We start from the raw sequence: 18,887 nt of genomic DNA on the forward strand, positions 1-18,887 counted from the left end.
TGAGTAGATAATCCGGCGTATTTCCTCTGTGAATCTGGCCCATAGATCTTATAAATAGACTATAACTAGCTTTACTGAGAAGTGATTTATTTTCCATATGAAACATCGCCTGCCATTCCCTCTACCTGTAGTTTGTACTGGAGTAAAGAATAAGAAGGGAGACTTCTCTTTCCATACAATACATCCGCTGCTTCTAGCTGTTTGGCACACTACTATATTATCTTGTTGTTATGCCAGCCTCTCAAATGCTGAAGACTAGAATACATTACATTACTTAGGCTGCAGACAATATGCCTGAAATCAAAATGTAAACATTAGAATTCGCTCACACCTGATCAGTTTCGTGGACTGACAGTATATTGTGTGCACATACAACTCATCCCTCGCATTTCATCCCTCCACCCAAGTGCAAGCAGGCAAGACATATTTAAGTAACACATGTTTACCAGAAAATATTAACATATTGAGATTAATATTTTAATAAGTAAACAAATTGAAAATAATGTAAGAATATATTTGTTTTTGTTGTCTCCTCTCGATTTCATTCCAAGATAAGCCAAACCACATAAAACACAGTTAAAATGAAAAGGAAAAAAAGAGACAGATATGGATGTTCGTCAAACCCCCTCATCTTACTTTTACCAGATGGTAATTAGTGTGGAGGTGGAGAATACTCGATGCAGATTTTCTTATAGGTCTAGAGTTTTTTTTAACTTTCTTATCTCTGTTGCAAAAAGAGAAGTACTACTTTTTGTTTTCTTTTTCCTGTCATTTTGCCAGGTGCACAGTCGGTTTGTGCAGGACCTACCATTGCAAATTCACAAAAATTAACCATCAATGCAGGGATTTTTATACCTCCGTAGCCACAGAAACACGAAATATACGATTCCTGATTATTACTATAAAGGATTTTGTGATTTAGATGTTTTTCAGTTTCGTTTTTACTTTGTTCTCCACAAAGTGCTTTGGCACAGTACAGTGGGTTGTCTCTGCTTTGGGTGTTGTATTGATTTTCTTTTTTCTTTGACAATTAGTTTGGTTTACATATAGAAGCAGAACCTCAATCAGAAAGGCCTTTTCAGGTAGTTCAGCAGTGTTTCAAGCTTGTAGAAAATGGCCAGTGGCTTTCCTTGTTCTCCTTGATTCAAAACTGTCTTGCCACTGACCAATTTCTATTATACTAACATTTAAAATATATAGACTACAGGTAATATAGCAGTGTAAAAAAATGATAAAGAATTGGCTGAAGTGTAATAAAGAAGTGAAGTACAGGCAGGTTTTACTACAAGGATTAGGAGACCGCAGATAAAACAGTAGTGTAGAATTTGCCAACAGCCGGACATTTTTAAAAATCGGTGCTAGACCCTAATTTTACTAAGGACAAATAGCACAGGTTGGGATTTTAGCAAAAGAGTTTTGATACTGCAGAGGATATCACAGTGTAAAATGTACCAGCAGCAGGACAGCTTTAATCAAGGATAATAGGCCTAACCAGTGTATGCCTAACTTTTATTTTATGGGGACAAGGTAAGGGGGATGAAGTGAATGTAGTTTATATAATGTGAAGAAGTTTAGGTGCACATTGTTCTTGCACTTTTTTTATTTTAAACTGGACTGATGAATTATATTCAAGGGGACACAGCTATGTTAATATATTTCTCTTATTTGGTCCATTGTAGTTTATAATGCAGGTGAAGTTCTTATTGTCTTAACTGGAGTTTCTGAACTGGCCAAGGATTAGCAGTCCACTGGTTTATTATTTGTTTTCTCAAATCAACCACAAAATAAAGTTAAAGAAAAAAAAGCCTCTAATAATTAAAATAAAATATATTATATTATAATAATTAAAATAAGTAATTGGGTTGATTTCCCAAAGAGCTAGCAATCAGAATTAAAGTACAGTTTTCTTAATTGACCCTAATCCTTCCCTATGCAGTTTGACATTTTTTCCCATCATTTCCCTACAGAGGCTCTCAATATGCTCACATTATTGCTGCCCTGTGCCCTTCTGTTATATTAAGGGAGATAGCCCAGTTTTAAAAAAAAAACCTTACTGACCTCTCTTTTGCAGAGATCACAAATCTCAAACCCACAAGAATCACCTCAAATCCATAGTAGCAACAAACCCAAGCTTCATCCCTGATCATAAGAAGCTAGGTGCCATCAGGGGAGGGCTGAGCTGAGCTGGGGAAGCCCACTTGGCCAATAATAATGAGACAGGTTGGGCTGGTGGCCCTGAGTGGGGATACACCATTCAGACATTGGTCAGAGACAGTCAGTATCACATGCTGAGCATTATATTGCTACCTGTTACTTGTTCAAATGTGCAGTCACAGCATCTGGTAGACTTCCTTTGGTGTTCTAAAATTGTCTTTGTACCATATGCTGAGAGCCAGCATGGTAGCTGAGGTTGCAAAAGATTAAAAGCTGTGTCACTATAAGTGTCCTTTAAAGCACACCCTTACCTAAAAATGCTGCGCAAGAAGAAAAGGGTGATCAAATATCTGGATGTAATTCACAGGCAAACTAAAATAATATTAGGTTTTGTGAGTGTTTTCCCATTCATCAAGCTGTGAGCTGCAGCAATTACAAAGCTGAACAGTCTTAAAGCAGTGTTTATGGGTCTTGCAGAGGAGATAGATAAAAACATCTGTATTTTTATTGTCAACGTTTCAGTGAAGCTCAGTCCATCTCTCTCAAGATTGTACAGAGTGTAACTAGTTTAATCGTACCTCTGAAAGTGGCCAAAAAAATAGATATGCATCGATTTTTTTTTTTCGGAGATGGTCTGTTGTAAAAACTCATGTAATTTTAATATTGTTATTATTATTATTCAGAATTTATATAGCACCAACAGTTTGTGGAGCATTTTACAATATAAGGAAGATGCTACAGTTACAATACCATTCAATACAATATGGTTTTGAGGGTCCTGCTCCTGAGAGCTTACAATCAAATAGGGAGGGGCAAAAAGTACAAAAGGTAGCAAATGTGAGGGATGAGCTAATGGAATAATTAAAAGTTCAGTATTTAGGTGGAGGTGGTATAGGCTTCCCTGAATGGATGAGTTTTCAGGGATCACCTAAAGGTAGACAGTAGGAGATAGCTGGATAGGTTAGCTGTTAAACCGGAGGAGCGAGAGGGGACCCCCCCGCTACCTTCCACCACTCTTAACGGGCCTCCTGTCCCACCGGAAGACCTGAGACACGATCCGGCACTTCCGCCAGCTAGCAAGAGACTGTAACGAAGACGAAATTGGCACCAGTTTTTAAAAAAATTACAGTATTCAGAGTCGCAGTTTTTGGCAATCTGAATACTTTGAATTGCAAAGGAGGGATTGGGGGTCATAAAGAGTACCTGTCACCACCTACTACTATCACGGGGGATGTTTACATTCTTCGTGACAGCAATAAAAGTGATTAAAAAATTTTTTTTTCTAAAAATGACAATTCAAAAAAAGAAAAAAAAATGTTTAAAGTGCCCGCGTCCCCGCGAGCTCGCGCAGCAAAGAAACCGCACACGAAAAGTCACGTCCGCATATGTAAACGGTGTTCAAATCACACATGTGAGGTATCGCTGCGATCGTCAGAGCGAGAGCAATAATTCTAGCATTAGACCTCCTCTGTAACTCTAACTTGGTAACCATTATTTTTTTAAAAAGGCGCCTATGGAGATTTTTAGATACCTTAGTTTGTCACCATTCCACGAGCATGCACAATTTCAAAGCATGACATGTTGGGTATCTATTTACTTGGTGTAACATCATATTTCACATTATACAAAAAATTGGGCTAAGTTTACTGTTTCGTTTTTTTTAATTCATTAAAGTGTCTTTTTTTCCTAAAAACATAAAATATTGCAACGACCTCCATGTTATTCTCTAGATTCTGTGCTAATATATATATATATATATATATATATATATATATATATATATATATATAATGTTTGGGGGTTCTAAATAATTTTCTAGCAAAAAATATGAATTTTAACTTGCAAGCAACAAATTTCAGAAATCGACTTAGTCATCAAAGGGATACGGTGTGTGGGGATAGGACTGTAAATAGCTGTGACACAGTTATCATTTTAACTGTTCAATTAATAAAATAAAATCTCGGGGGCAGATTCAGGTAGAATCGCCGCATCTCGGCGGCGGCGTAACGTATCACATTTACGTTACACCGCCGCAAGTTTTACGGGCAAGTGCTTGATTCACAAAGCACTTGCCTGTAAAGTTGCGGCAGCATAGCGTAAATCCGCCCGGCGCAAGCCCGCCTAATTCAAATGATCCGGGTAGGGGGCGTGGATCATTTAAATTAGGCGCGTTCCCGCGCCGATCATACTGCGCATGCGCCGTCCCTAAAATTTCCCAAAGTGCATTGCGCTAAATGACGTCGCAAGGACGTCATTGGTTTCGACGTTAACGTAAATGGTGTCCAGCGCCATTCACGGACGACTTACGCAAACGACGTTAAATTTAAAATTTTGACGCGGGAACGACAGCCATACTTAACATTGGCTAGGCCACCTAGGAGGCAGCTTTATCTTTACGCCACATATGTCTTACGGAAACGGCGTAAATTTAATGCGACGGGCAAGTGTACGTTTGTGAATCGGCGTAACGACTCATTTGCATATTCTACGCCGACCGCAATGGAATCGCCACCTAGCGGCCGGCCTAGAATTGCAGCCTAAGATCCGACGGTGTAAGTCACTTACACCTGTTGGATCCTAGGGAGATCTATGCGTAACCTGATTCTATGAATCAGGCGCATAGATACGACCGGCCGGACTCAGAGATACGACGGCGTATCAGGAGATACGCCGTCGTATCTTCTTTATGAATCCGGCCCTCTGTTTTTAAGTGATCCTATCTGTGTTTATTTCTTAAGTTGAAATAAAAGCATCTTAAAAATCCCACCTTTGTTTAATTTTTTTTCTGTAATATTGTTGAAATAAAAACAATATATATCATTTGTAATAAATATTATTGCTGATTCAAATATTTTATACTTTTAAATAGATTTTACACAAAGCATATATTGGTTTCTTTGAGTATCCAGGCAGTTGAGATATAAGTTCTACCAAAGTTACACAATGTGAGCTATATAATTTACACGTGGGTGTCTGTTCTGGTGGTCCTGGGGTAAATGTCCTTTTGTTCCTGCATTACAATGGCCTTGAGCAAATTTACAACCGTGCTTTAGTCCTCAAATCAATAATTATGATATAAGACATCACTGTGCATGTACAGTACAACATTTAGGATAACTTCACCTTAGTGGGGGTGGACGTCGGACGAGGGGGCAACACAACCTCTAGACCTTTATTCAGGACTTCATGCAGTCATGACAAAATGTGGCTTTATGATAAGCTTTTAAAATGTTTGAATTTGGTACACACCTAACTTTGCCTGCAGTGTATGAAGGCTGACATTAGGTTGGTAAAATAAATAAATTTTTTGATATACGCTCAATAGAAAGACCGTCTGGAGAAGGGATAATGCGGTGTGTGCAGCGTTCCATGGCGAGAAGTTGGCATGGCTACATAGCGCTGAATATTAAGCGTTGTTTAAAGGGACATAGTTAAATATAGTCAAGTCTACACAAAGTATATACTGCGCACATTTGCCACAATCCTTGTACCTGCAAAATAATCTGTAATTACTGTGTCACACACATACAGACATAGATACAGTGATACAGACACACATAAACCTCAGGACACAATATCATTTGCTAAACCCTCTATTATATGCTTTCTGTCTGAGCCTACCTTACAGAAGAACATCATTTGAACACTGTAAGATTACAGTATACTGTATGTGTTGTGTTTATTTACTTTTTTGAATTTGGCGCCATTCTCCACCACCGTGCGTCGTAACGTCGCAGGGAACGGAGCTCGGCGGCACACAGGGACACTGTGAATCGAGCGAGGAGACACCGCTCGATTACACAGCGTGGCGGTATTGCAGGATCCAGGGACAAGGTAAGTAAACCATGCCTGTGGCTGCTGCGAGGCGATCCCGAGTCTGGCTCGGGGTTACTGCTTTTGGTAATGAAATACCACCCTGAGCCAGACTCTGGAATACCGCCAGGGGGGTTAACACCCTCCCGCCTGACCTATTGTAATAAGACAGACAAGCGGGGGAGCCCTGTTGTCCTTTGAGGACATCATATGACGTCCTCCTAGGATCGTAATCTGTCACCTGCTAAGTCCACCGGACACAACCGATGACAGATCACTGTTATGGCCCATTGCCAGTACCATGTGATCATTGTTGCTCATCACAATAGTACACAATGAATGGCATGAGTCAAAGCCTTTAATTGAGTAGAATTGTCATGTGATCTGTTGTGATGGGCAACAATGATCACATGGTACCGGCAATGGGCCATAACAGTGATCTGTCATCGGCTGTGTGCAATCACAGTTAATCACAATAGTAAACACTGTATGAATAGTTTTCCATTAGACAAAATAGTTGCTTATAACTGTAAAATTCACAAAAAATAATCCTGATCACCTCCCAGAGGAGTTAAGTGTTACTATGGTAAAATGTATTGCTTTGGTCAATATATGTAAAAAGAAATTGTAAAAAAAAAAAAGAAGAAAAATGTAAAAAATAAATATTAAAAACAAATTAAAAGGTTTTATTTTTTGTTTTTATTTGATGACCCTGTATTGCACTGGTGACAGTATGTAAGAAAAAAAATTAATTGTTAAAAAAAAAAAAAAAAACGTAAATATTATTTGCAAATTGTTATAACAGAAACAAATTACTGGTCTTTTTTAATTTATTTAGCAAAAAATAAAAAACCCAGCGGTGATTAAATACCACCGAAAGAAAACTCTTATGTGAAAAATATGCAAACAATTCGATAAAGGTAAACTGTTGGCGCTATATAAATCTTGTATAATAATGTTGCATGACCACGCAATTGACATTCAAAGTGTGACAGCGCTGAAAGCTGAAAATTGGTCTGGGCAGGAAGGCGTTAAAAGTGTCCAGTATTGAAATGGTGAATATAAACATAGCATGAATAAAAAAAAAATTGAGAGTGAAATATGGGATTTTAATGGAGCTTAAACATCTAATTTAAAACATTTAACATTTAAAAACGTTAACAATTTTATTTTATTGAGTACAAAAAGTTAAAACCAGGTCCTATGCAGAAACATTAGAGATTTAAAAAATACCAGACACTCCCAGCTTTTTTGTCCACCGTACACATTAATACAACATGAACCATAGTTGTGCAATACACATCAACAAATAAGGACTCCGTACAGTGGAACTTCAAATGTTGCAGGATCTCAACGCATTTCGCTACTTTTGCTTCCTCGGAAGATTAATTGTGAACTGGTATAACAAGGCAAAGTGCACTATCCACAGTCACCATGAAGAAAGGACAGAAGAAGAATAATCAAAGATGCAATATCACCAAAAGCCATGTTGAACCCCAGAAACAGGGCACAAAAATAGAGGGGACCTTAGAAGCCAGGACCCAATACCAATTTTGGGCAGAATAAGGGGCCACCAGGACTCCAAACATTACATATGAGCCATGAGGTTACAACTGTTCACCACACTGGATGTATGTCCAACTGTACCACACTATATATGTATACTGTATATGTATAGTAATGAATAATTTATTATTAAAGAACATATAAAATCACTAGCATTGGATTATTACATAATGGAAATATAAGGCAGCATTGTGCTTTAAAGGTGCTTCTCTTTTTCAGAATCAAACAATAATTTCAGTGGGAAAGATCTTCTGTGCTGGGGTACACACTGGGGTCAGGGCCGCTGATAGGGGGGGACCACCAGCCCTCCTGTAGGGGGCCTGGGCACACAGGGGGGCCCAAACAGCAGGGGGAATTAGTGCGGTTCGGCAGAGGGGTGGTTACAGAAGGATGCCCTGTGCGGCTCTCTGCAGCAGCTGAAAGACAGTTTCTCCCCCTCCTGCCGGCTTTCAGCTGCTACAGGGAGAGACACAGGGCATCGTTCCTGTAACTGATTCCCCTTCCTGTTCTGCCCGCTTCTGATCCCTCGTCACTGTGAACATATATATATTTTTTTATCTAAAAAACAAATACAAAATAATGATTTTAGGGTATTAAAAGTGAAAATATGGTCTTGATATATTGGGGGGGCCCTGCCAGGTAGGCTGTACGGGGCCCCATGATTTCTAACAGCAGCCCTGACTGGGGTACACACATCATAACTGCCTTGAGAGCAATGCCTTAGCTTAGGTAAGGCCTGGAGCAATGTCATATAGAAAAGCAACCAACCAGCTCATAGTTCTCTGACAACCTCATAGGAAATCTGACATTACCTGATGGACTAGACTGAAGAATTATCATTACTTAATACTTCTCCTACTGAACAGCAAGATGAACAGTAATTACCATAATGGGACAGACACAACAGTACCTAGGGCAGTAGGGTTGGCCAGTTAGCATTGAGCTTCAAAAATGTAAAACCTATGATGATATTTTCTATATTTTCTTCCCCTCCTCTGGTCAGCTCTGGAAATTTGTGGCTATTATGACCAAAAGAATTAAAGAGGGAAAGAATGAAAGTGTTTGAATCAAAAGGGGCTGGCAACTCGGATGCTCTTGAATAAAAGTCCTTTATTGGCTATATGGGTACACGGGTAGAGGCTATACACTGATGCGTTTCGGCTAAGAAGCCTTCATCAAGCTTTGATGAAGGCTTCTTAGCCAAATGCGTCATCTGGTAACTGTGCTGGGAAAAATGTATGTTTATTTTGTGTAAAGCCCTTCCATGTGCACCTTACTTTAAAAGCTACAGTAGTTATAAATTGTAGGAGTTGCTATTTTGGTTTAGCTTGCTAGAATTGGTGCAGGAACCCATTGGACACATTTAGCTGCTGTTGTGCTCTTGCTGGACCTCCAGGCATACCTACCCTTCAGTTATCCTTTGCTTAAATTATCCACTGCTTAATTATGAAGGCTCTCATAGATGGAGGGGCCGCATTATACAGAGGCAAGGCATCCACATTATTGCAACTGAAAGTTCTGTTTTTAATGCACATTGCTAGACAGTGTAATTTTTTGCTGGCTATCTGGTAAGTGTGTCGGAGAAAATTGTATTTATTTATCCAGAATTAGTATGCAGTCAGGGAACCAGACAGGCCTGATGCAATTTAACACTTCCCAATCAGGGATAAACCAAGGTGATAATTCAAAATGGGCAATTCTTGCCACTCGAGATCATGAAAGATATAGGAACCCACTGGGTAATGTACCATTATTTATCAAAAATAGTATTTAATTTTGAGTGGACTGGTGTAGTATGTCCACACTCTCTGATGTCATTACAAGGACTACTGAGGGTGTAAATTCAAAGCATATAACAGTCCATTGGTCCATTAATCCAGAAAGCCAAGAGAACTGTTGCTGTGCTTTATTAGGCGGCTGTGCATTCACAATGAACACAATAGGTAGTGTATACTTTCATTCATCACTGTATCGGTTCTGGGATCTGCTGTCAGAGCATTGAGAAGGGTTAACAGACATAAACAAAACTGCCTGTATAAAAAAAAAACACAGTCCTCAATGGCTCAGTAAATCCTTGACCAGAATTGGCTTCAGTAAAAAAAAAATATATATATATATGCTTATTTGTGGGGTTGCATTGATACTAGTCTCCCCTGTTGACAGCTGAAGTGTTAAAGTAGTCCGGTAACTAGAGATGTCAAACAAAAAAGTAGCCAGCAATGTTTATTAACAACATTGCTCAGCCTGAAACACTAAAATAAAAAGAAACATTGTTTCTTTTTGTATCTTTTTGTTTCTTCATCTGCAGATGAAAGGGATGAACAAATGTCCCTCTGTTAAATCCCTTATTAACCCTTAATTTACGCTAACCAGCCTTAATTAACTCCCTATTCTCCATTTCAATATTTTTTCTTGTTTTTTCTTTGTGCACGTCTATTTTATAAACGATAAACAATGAAAACTTTTTTATTTGCTTTGTTAGCAAATATTTTTACACATATATATAAACATATATTTACACATTTCACATTGAAAAAGCGCAAAATTAAAAAAAAAAGTATTTCATTTGTAAATAACTTTTCAATGCTTTGTACCATTGCGATGGCTGAAGTGAAAACAAAATAGTTGCGGTAGGTATTTATAATTCGTATTGGCGAGTACTAAAGGAAAAGTATCGGTACTTGTACTCGTAAAAAAATGTAATTTTAGTCAAGAATGATATCCTTATTCTTCAAAAATAATCCAGCCACATCCCAAATTTAATGGTCATGTAATCTATTATCATGAAAATATTTCTAAGACTCCATGCACCCTGGGCTGAAAAAAACGGCAATTCCCTTGGCAGAAAAAAAAACCTCATGTACACAGTTTAGACAAGTTTAGGAGAGTTTTGCTTCTTTTTTTAACTAGAAAGTTCCAATCAGAAATGCAAACCAAGTTTTTTCTGCCTCTAAACGCTGAACTTAACCACTTGCCAACCAGCAGTCATCATTATACTGTGGCAGGTCAGCTCGTTCCTGCAAATCGCCGTAAGTGTATGTCGGCTCCACCAGAGGGGGAGCTGAAGCGGGTGGCCAGCAGCAGGAATGTCTGCCGGCCAACCGCGATCACTTCACAGAGAGCCAGAATGGGGATCTGTCAATGTAAACAAACAGATCCCAGTTCTGACAAAGGAGTATAGAGAGATCGTCTGATCCTAGTGATCAGGAACAGCGATCTCTCTCCTCCACTCCCCGACAGTTAGAAACACCTCACAGGGAACACATTTAATGCCTTGATCACCACTAGTGTTAACCCCTTCCCTGCCAGTGTCATTTATACAGTAATCAGTGCATTTGTATAGCACTGATCGTTGTATAAATGTCAATGGTCCCAAAAAAGTGTCAAAAGTGTCCGATCTGTTCGCCGCAATGTTGCAGTCCCACTAAAAATCGCTGATCACCGCCATTACTAGTAAAAAAAAGAATACTAAAAAAGCCATAAATCTATCCCCTATTTTGTAGACACCATAACTTTTGCGAAGACCAATCAATATACGCTTATTGCAAAAAAAAAATCCAAAATATTGTAGAAGAATACACTATTGGCCTAAACTGATAAAGACATTTTTTTTTTGTTTTTTGGGGAGATTTTTATTATAGCAAAAAGTAAAAAAATATATTTGTTGTTTTTCAAAATTGTCTGTCTTTTTTTGTTTATATGCAAAAAAATCAAAACCACAGAGGTGATCAAATACCACCAAAAGAAAGCTCTATTTGTTGGGGGAAAAGGACATCAATTTTGTTTGGATACAGTGTTACACGACCATGCAATTGTTAAAGCGACGCAGTGCCGTTTTGCAAAAGATGGCTTGGTCATTAGGGGGGGAAATCTTCCTTTTAAAATATGCCTGTAATTGTCCTAATGTGCATGGACACATAGGATAACATTAAGATTCTTCTACAAGCAAAACACAAAACTTCTGTAGAAGCAGTGATTTTTAAGCTATAGTGTGCTCATGAACCCTACTGTGTTTTTCTGCCTTCTTGTAAAGTCCTGAGTGAGATTCCAGTCCTATTTTTTTGTCCTCGGTTTTGTTTGGAAGAAGAGGTGCAAGTTGATTGGGTTCTTATTCCCAGCTCTATGCACAGTTTAAATACCACAGTCCATATCTAGAGAAAGCAAAAGAGAGTGGCTACATTCCTACATACAGTGGAACCATGAAGAATGAATGTAGCCACCCTCTAATAGGTTGTCAGATCACAGCAGCAAAAAAAAAAAAAAAAACGAAAGAAAAATAATTTGGGGAATTGGAGGATGCTGAGAGCAATATAAGGTACATTTTGAGAATACATAACTTGAATGGAATATTTTACTTTCATAGATGAACCACCTCTGTAGCTTTTTAAAAATAAAAAATAAACTGATTATTCAAGTAGATCTAAACCCAATCACTACAATCTCATATAAGATTTAATATGTTAATGCCATTTCAATAAATGTTTTAAATCTTTTTAAACATACAGCGGTCTTAAAAATAATTCTGGGTGACTCTGCCTTGAAGATCCTTGTTCAGATGCTTCATGCTACTGTCTCCTGTCTCCTAATTGTGCTCTTGAGCTGTCACCTTATCACATGCACACTTAATTGAGACAGTGAAGGTGATTTAATAAAAGTGTTAAAGGGGTTGTAGAGGAAAAAAAAATCCCTAAATAGCTTCCTTTACCTTAGTGCAGTCCTCCTTCACTTACCTTCATCCTTCTTATTTCTTCTGAGAAATTCTCACTTCCTGTTCTTCTGTCTGTAACTACACACCATAATGCAAGGCTTTCTTCCTTGTGTGGAGAAAGCCTCTTGAGGGGGGAGGGGGCGAGCAGGAGTGTCAGGACGCCCACTAACACACAGCTCCTTTCTCTATCTGCAAAGTAGAGAGTGTCCTGACACTCCTGCTCACCCCCTCCCCCCTCAAGAGGCTTTCTCCACACCAGGTAGAAAGCCTTGCATTACGGTGTGTAGTTAAAGATAGAAGAACAGGAAGTGAGCATTTCTCAGAAGAAATAAGGACATTTAAAAGCAAAATCGAAGGATGAGGTAAGTGAAGGAGGACTGCACTAAGGTAAATGAAGCTATTTATGGAAAAAATGTATTCCCTTACAACCCATTTAAGACAGTCCACTCATAAAAAGAATGATTATTCAATCAAGTGCAGATAAAAAAAAAACAGGAATTTGCTTTTTCATGTGATTTGATCAATCATTACTATTTTTGTAATGGAAGGCTCTCAACCCCTTTAGTAAATCATCCTATAAGAGCGGACGCAGTGACAAACATTGCACAGGAGTGGTCCGCCATTGTCGTTATCAGGGACTCAGTGCTAGAATGAGTGCAGGAAGTGTCTGAAAAAGGACTAAAGGATAATTTAGTAACACTGAGGCCTCGTACACACGACCGAGTTTCTCGGCAAAAAACAGCAAGAAACTTGCTGGGAGATATTTTTTGCCGCGGAAACCGATCGTGTGTACATTTTCGTCGAGAAACTCGACGAGCCAAAAAGAGAGCAAGTTCTCTATTTCCTCGACGGGAATGGAGAAACTTGCCTTGTCGAGTTCCTCGACTGCCTGACAAGGAACTCGACGAGGAAAACAAAGTGTTTCGCCCGTCGAGTTCCTCGGTCGTGTGTACGAGGCTTGAGGCTCCATGCACACTAGGAGCAGAAAAAACGTCAGCGTTTTAGCAGGAAAAACGTGGCATAAAAACGCGAAATGCAAGCATATTGTACAAAGTTTCTACGAGTTTATGAGAGTTTATGAGCGTTTGAGTTTACAGTCATTTTTTGCACTTAACAACACTCCCCTCTGCAAAAGCAAATAAAAAAAAACGTTGAAACTTGACGTTCACAAGAGATAAAAGGAGTTTAGGAGCGATTGACATTTTTACAGCTCCTAGTGCTTCTACAGGCAGGTGAAAAAAACGACTGTAGAATCAATGTTTTTGTTTGCCAGTGTCACAGAAAAAAAAGACGAAACAGTATTTTACCTTTAAAAAATGGTAGTGATTCATGCTGCACAGGGGTTACTGAAGAGTGCAAACTCTGGTGCAGTTGTGCATGGTAGCCATTCATCTTCTAAATTCAACTTGTTCAATTAAGCAAAACGGTATTTTTAGCTTTAAAAAATTGCAGTTATTCATGTTGCACTGGGGTTGATTTACTAAAATTGGAGAGTGCAAAATCTGGTGCAGCTGTGCATGGTAGTCATTTATTTTCTAAATTCAGCTTGTTCAATTAAGCTTTGACAAAAAAAAAAAAAACGAAACAGTATTTGACCTTTTAAAAATGGCAGTTATTTATGTTGCACTGGGGCAAAATCTGGTGCAGCTGTGCATGGTAGCCAATCAGCTTCTAACTTCAGCTTGTTTAATTAAAGGAGTTGTAAATTAAAAAAAAATGATGCTGAAATGACTGTTTACAGGGTATAGAGACATAATAGTTAACTGATTCCTTTTAAAAAACGATTAAAAATACATAAAAATCAATCATATAATGTACCTGTAGTTTCTAGTTTCATTTTTGCATGTTGTTTCCTGCCTCTGCTGTACAGAGCCACAGAGCCAATACAGGGCAGTGATGGTTTGGAAAACAAAACTGGTGCTGTGGGGTTTTAGACGCACAGTAATCACACATCCTTGATTAGTGACCACAGAGAGAAAGCTCCCAGCACTGTGGTTATCAGGAAACAGACAACCAGGAAGTGTGGAGATCAGAGAAGAATTACAGCAACTTGAGAGCAAAAACGAACAATGAGGACATGAAAACAGCACTGTATTAAGGTAAAGGAAGCTATTAAGATAAAAAAAAATCCTTTACAAACCCTTTAAAGGGGTTGTAAAGGTAAATGTTGTTTCACCTTAATGCATCCTATGCATTAAGGTGAAAAAACATCCGACGGTACCGCCCCCCCCCCCCGAACCCCCGTTTTACTTACCTCACCCCTCGAAAGTCCCGCGCGTGTCCTCGTGATCCTCTTCGGTTCCCAGCTTGGCCGTTGATTGGCTAGGCTGGACGGATTGATAGCAGCGCAGCCATTGGCTGGCGCTGCTGTCAATCACATCCGATGACGCGGTGCGCCGGGGCGGGGCCGAGTGATACAATCGGCGGCTATGCCCGCCGCTGTTTCACAGGAGCGCGCCCGCAAAAGATTTTCACCATGCTCGCTCGCTCGCTCGCATGAAGGTGGAAAGCTTTTGCGAGAAAGAGCCGAGACAGCCGCCGAGGGACCCCAGAAGACAGGATTCGGGGCCACTCTGTGCAAAACGAGCTGCACAGTGGAGGTAAGTATAACATGTTTGTTATTTTATTTTTTTAAATGTTTGCCTTTAGTGTTCCTTTAAGTTTTGACAAAAAAAAAATACCGGATTTTGCACTCTCCAGTTTTAGTAAATAAATCCAAGTGTTTTAGCAAACTTATGTCATCCAGCTAGGGAATACATTTACTTTAATGTTATTAGAGAAAACTACCCTAACTGGATTTAAGTCTACAGAAAACTCTGATGCAGTTGTAAGATTACAGGCATACCCTTGTATAGCTTATCTCTGTATAGCCAACATCTACCTGCAGCAGCCAATGTTCTCTTTTTCATGATATAATGATAAATAGTAAAGCAGGAATCGCTATGCAGAAAACAAATGCTGTCTCCAGTCAGCCAACCTTGATCACATGCTGTTTCATTGCCCATTTCGCCAGTGAGAAGCTTTCCCCCACAATATCTGGAATTGAAAATCATGTCATTATCACCAGCCCAGCCATGGGTCCAGTTGGGAAATGGAGAATTGGGCTCTCATTAAACATTACCTGCACATTTCAACAGCCCACTCATAAGAAACAGTCATCAATTGTGTAACTAGCAACAAGCATCATTCCAGAAGATCACACTCTGCAATCATCAATTGCCAACACATTGCAAGGGAAAGGTGAGAATGGAAACGAATCCGTTTCTATAATAACGCTTCCATTCCTCCAAGATCATTATTGTTTGAAGGGAGCAAAGAGCAAAATTGGAACCAGGACCAAACTGGAGAGCCTACTGCTGAATAGGCACTGCCAACTCCAGGATGCCCTGGCGGCTGCCAGAGCATGCTGGGAATTGTAGTACCTCACCAGTTTCAACCACTGATATTCCAGTATTTAAAGAACAGCAAGTCCACAATATGAAGAATATTTTATAATTTCACAGATCTAAATGGCGCAACCATACACAGTAGCGCTGACAAGCAGATATCAAACAAGTGCTTTCACCTGCTAGACTTTTACTACAAGCAAAGCACAGGCTACCTATCTCCCCAGTGCCACACCTCAACAAAGACTGATGCTGCCTCAAACTTTTATTAGAAAGTAAACTGTACTGAAAATATGAAGCCTACCCCTGCTGAAAATACCAGTTCTCTGGCTGTCATAGTGACCCGGTGCCTTATTCAGGAACTTAGGTTCTTGGTCATGGAATAGAAGTCAGACAGCTAGTATTTTCTGACCCAGGTCAGAAACTGCAGCCTGCATAATTCTCTTCCTTTATACCATCAACTAGCAGCGCCTAATCAAGGAAAAATACAAATATAAAAATAAAATCTGGAATTGTGTAAAAAATTGCATCAATGCACAACAGTGATTTCAATGAAAATAAAAGTTATAACTTTTGCAGAAATAAAATGTAAAAAAAAAAATACTATACATGCCAATAAATTGCCATATACATATTGTACAGGGTAATTGTTCAGTTGGTATATATTCTTTTAATTAGTTATAATTTAATTAATAACCAGCATTGCAGGATTTAAGCAGTCCCACATTCAAATACAAAGTTATTTGTTCATTCATTCATTCATTGGTAATATTTGTTGGTAATATTTGTTTTTGTTTTTTTAGGTTTGCTACATTTATTTGAAACAGAGATAGATTGGTATGTATTTAATAGCCTATTTATTTAATAGCCAATTTATTTAATAGCCCATCCTGCATACAATCATTAGCTTACACTAAATTAATAGCCTAATTAAATTAAGAAATGTAAACTACCGATAAGATAAGTCCTGTTGAAATCAGTTCAAGAAAAGGTAAAACGCCAGTTTAGAAAACATTTCCGTTGTTTTTTTTGTTCTGGGTTTATTTTAGTTGTTGAAATATACAGACAATACAAACAAGCGATACATATCTAGGCAAAAGTCTCTTCAAACGTATGGAACTCACACACAAAAATAAAATATAAAAATGAATAACTGAATGAGGAAATGAAGCAAAAATAAATGGGAAATAAATATTTACATAACTTTTGCTAAACATATTACATTAAAATATTTTTTTCTTAGAAAGCAGAACCCAGTAGGTAAACAAATAGAATCTATGAGAAAACTCAATTTCTCTTTTCCAATGTTAACAGATTTTGAATATAATATTTTAGAGCTGTATAAAATAAACAAAAATGTTTTCCCGCAAAACATAATTGTGCAGGTTACTTTTGCTTACGTGTGGAACAAAATAAATAAAAATATAAAAAATAAAAAATAAATGCAACTAGACTATAATTTCAAGACATCTATTTAATAGAAAAAAAAAGACATTTTGTTGCCCTAGAATGCATAAATATACAATTCACATTTTTGTTTTCACTACACTATGTCACCAGCAGTTTAGAAACTTAAAGTATTGGATAATAATTTGCCATAAAATAATGAATTAAAAAATAACACGAAATTTTTCATTTAAAAAGCAGGGGGGGGGGGGTAAAAACGACTGCATTTGAATAAAAGAAAATAATTTGTAGTTATAAAATGTGTTTGGCAACGTCCTGCATTTGGCACAATAAATAAAAGAATTAAAGGAAAATAAATGAAGCTTTCTATGGTTATTGAGTGATATGGTATTGCCTGTAAACCATAAATATGACACAATTGTTGTGTAAGTCCTTTGGAAACTGTGGACATACAATACTTATGTGAGCTGTGCAAACAAGTTCATGGTTTTATTTTTCCCCCCCAGTGCCATGGTTATTGTAAAAGTTAAATAAATACATAACTAAATAAAATTACTTAATAAAATTACTTTTTTAGCTGTGCTGGCGACTTCACAAAAGTTACAAAATGACAGTCATTTGGGAGGATAATTGTAAGTTTGTTGAACATTTCCTACCATGAATGGTAATGGCCATGGGAGGAAGCGCTGTATAGGGTTGGTGTTCAGAGCAGGCAACCTCCTATAAGACTTGCTACAGAGGAATAAACCATGAGCAGGCAGCTGAGTTCATCCAAGTTGCTGCAAAAGAAGTCGATGGTTCTTCAAGGTGCTGAACCTGTGATGTCCATAGAGCTGAAGCGGTGCTGAAACTGCTGCTGTCCGCGGTGCTGAAACTGAGGCTGCTGTCCGCAGTGCTGAACTGCCGCGGCAGTCCGCGGAGGTGATTTATTCCTATAGTTGACGCCTATGGCGTGACTTGTGCTGCAGTGCAGATGACCATGAAGATAAGTGGGGGAAACTAGAATTATAGCTGAGGTGTCAGTGCTGTTACTCAATAGAGTGTTCTTAACGTGGCAAGCAAACGGTCTGTGGCCGGTGGTCAACGCTTTCTGCTCAATGCAGAACCCATTCTATGACATAGATGAAGTATCTGCAAGTCCTAAGACATTGGCCAAGAACTCGGTCATTGGAAAGTCCTCAAGGTAGCAGACCTTGGCTGAGAGACAGTGGATTGTTTAGGTATGAGTGTAAAAGCCATAGTAGCCAAGGTCCTTGGCACAGTTCTTTTCACAGTCCCTAGTGGGTAGAACTTCACTTTTTAGGGGTGAGGAACTGCCAGACACTGCCGGGTCAGAGGGTGAGAGCCGCCTTCTCTTGGCCTGCTCATAAATTCCGGAGTCAGAGGAGTCCATAGATTTGATTGAGGGTGGTGTCTCAATCCAGCTGGAGTCGGATAGGTCTTTGGGTTTGGAGTCCTCACCTAAAGGAGACCTATCTGTGGCTAAGCTGTCGGTGTCGTCTGCCCCAGACAGGTAGGGGTTTGCAGCGCCTACCCTGGCCCCTGGGGCCCAACAGGAGAGAACAGAGCCCGTCTTGGTGCAATACTGTGGCGGGCTCCGCGCTCCCCACCCTGTAGGATCGCTGTAGTAGCCAAGGGGACGCCCAGCGCAACCAGCCGTAGACAAGGGAAGTGCCTTAACTCCCGCCGCCGCGTAAGACAACAGTGTGGCGGCATTGCCGGCAAAGTCTGTGGCGGTGTCATAAGCAGAAGCAGTGGTGAAGTCCAACCTGTTATTAGCCGGGGTAACAAACCAGCGCTGAGGAGAGGGGGCCCCAGGGTCCTCACCTTGCTGAGGGGATAGTAAACCATTA

At 39.1% G+C, this 18,887-nt stretch overlaps 1 protein-coding gene across 1 annotated transcript in view; it reads right to left on the reverse strand.

The window, feature by feature from the left end:
• Nucleotides 1-17,603: 17,603 nt before the first annotated feature.
• The window catches only part of TBR1 (T-box brain transcription factor 1), a 9,577-nt gene continuing 8,293 nt past the window's right edge, over nucleotides 17,604-18,887 (reverse strand). The window contains exon 6 of the mRNA XM_040357871.1: nucleotides 17,604-18,887. This exon is cut by the window's right edge and continues 198 nt beyond it. Coding sequence (XP_040213805.1) covers nucleotides 18,251-18,887 — 637 coding nt within the window. The 3' untranslated portion in view covers nucleotides 17,604-18,250.

The sequence above is a fragment of the Rana temporaria genome, chromosome 6, assembly GCF_905171775.1.
Source record: "Rana temporaria chromosome 6, aRanTem1.1, whole genome shotgun sequence".
Lineage (NCBI taxonomy): Eukaryota > Metazoa > Chordata > Amphibia > Anura > Ranidae > Rana > Rana temporaria.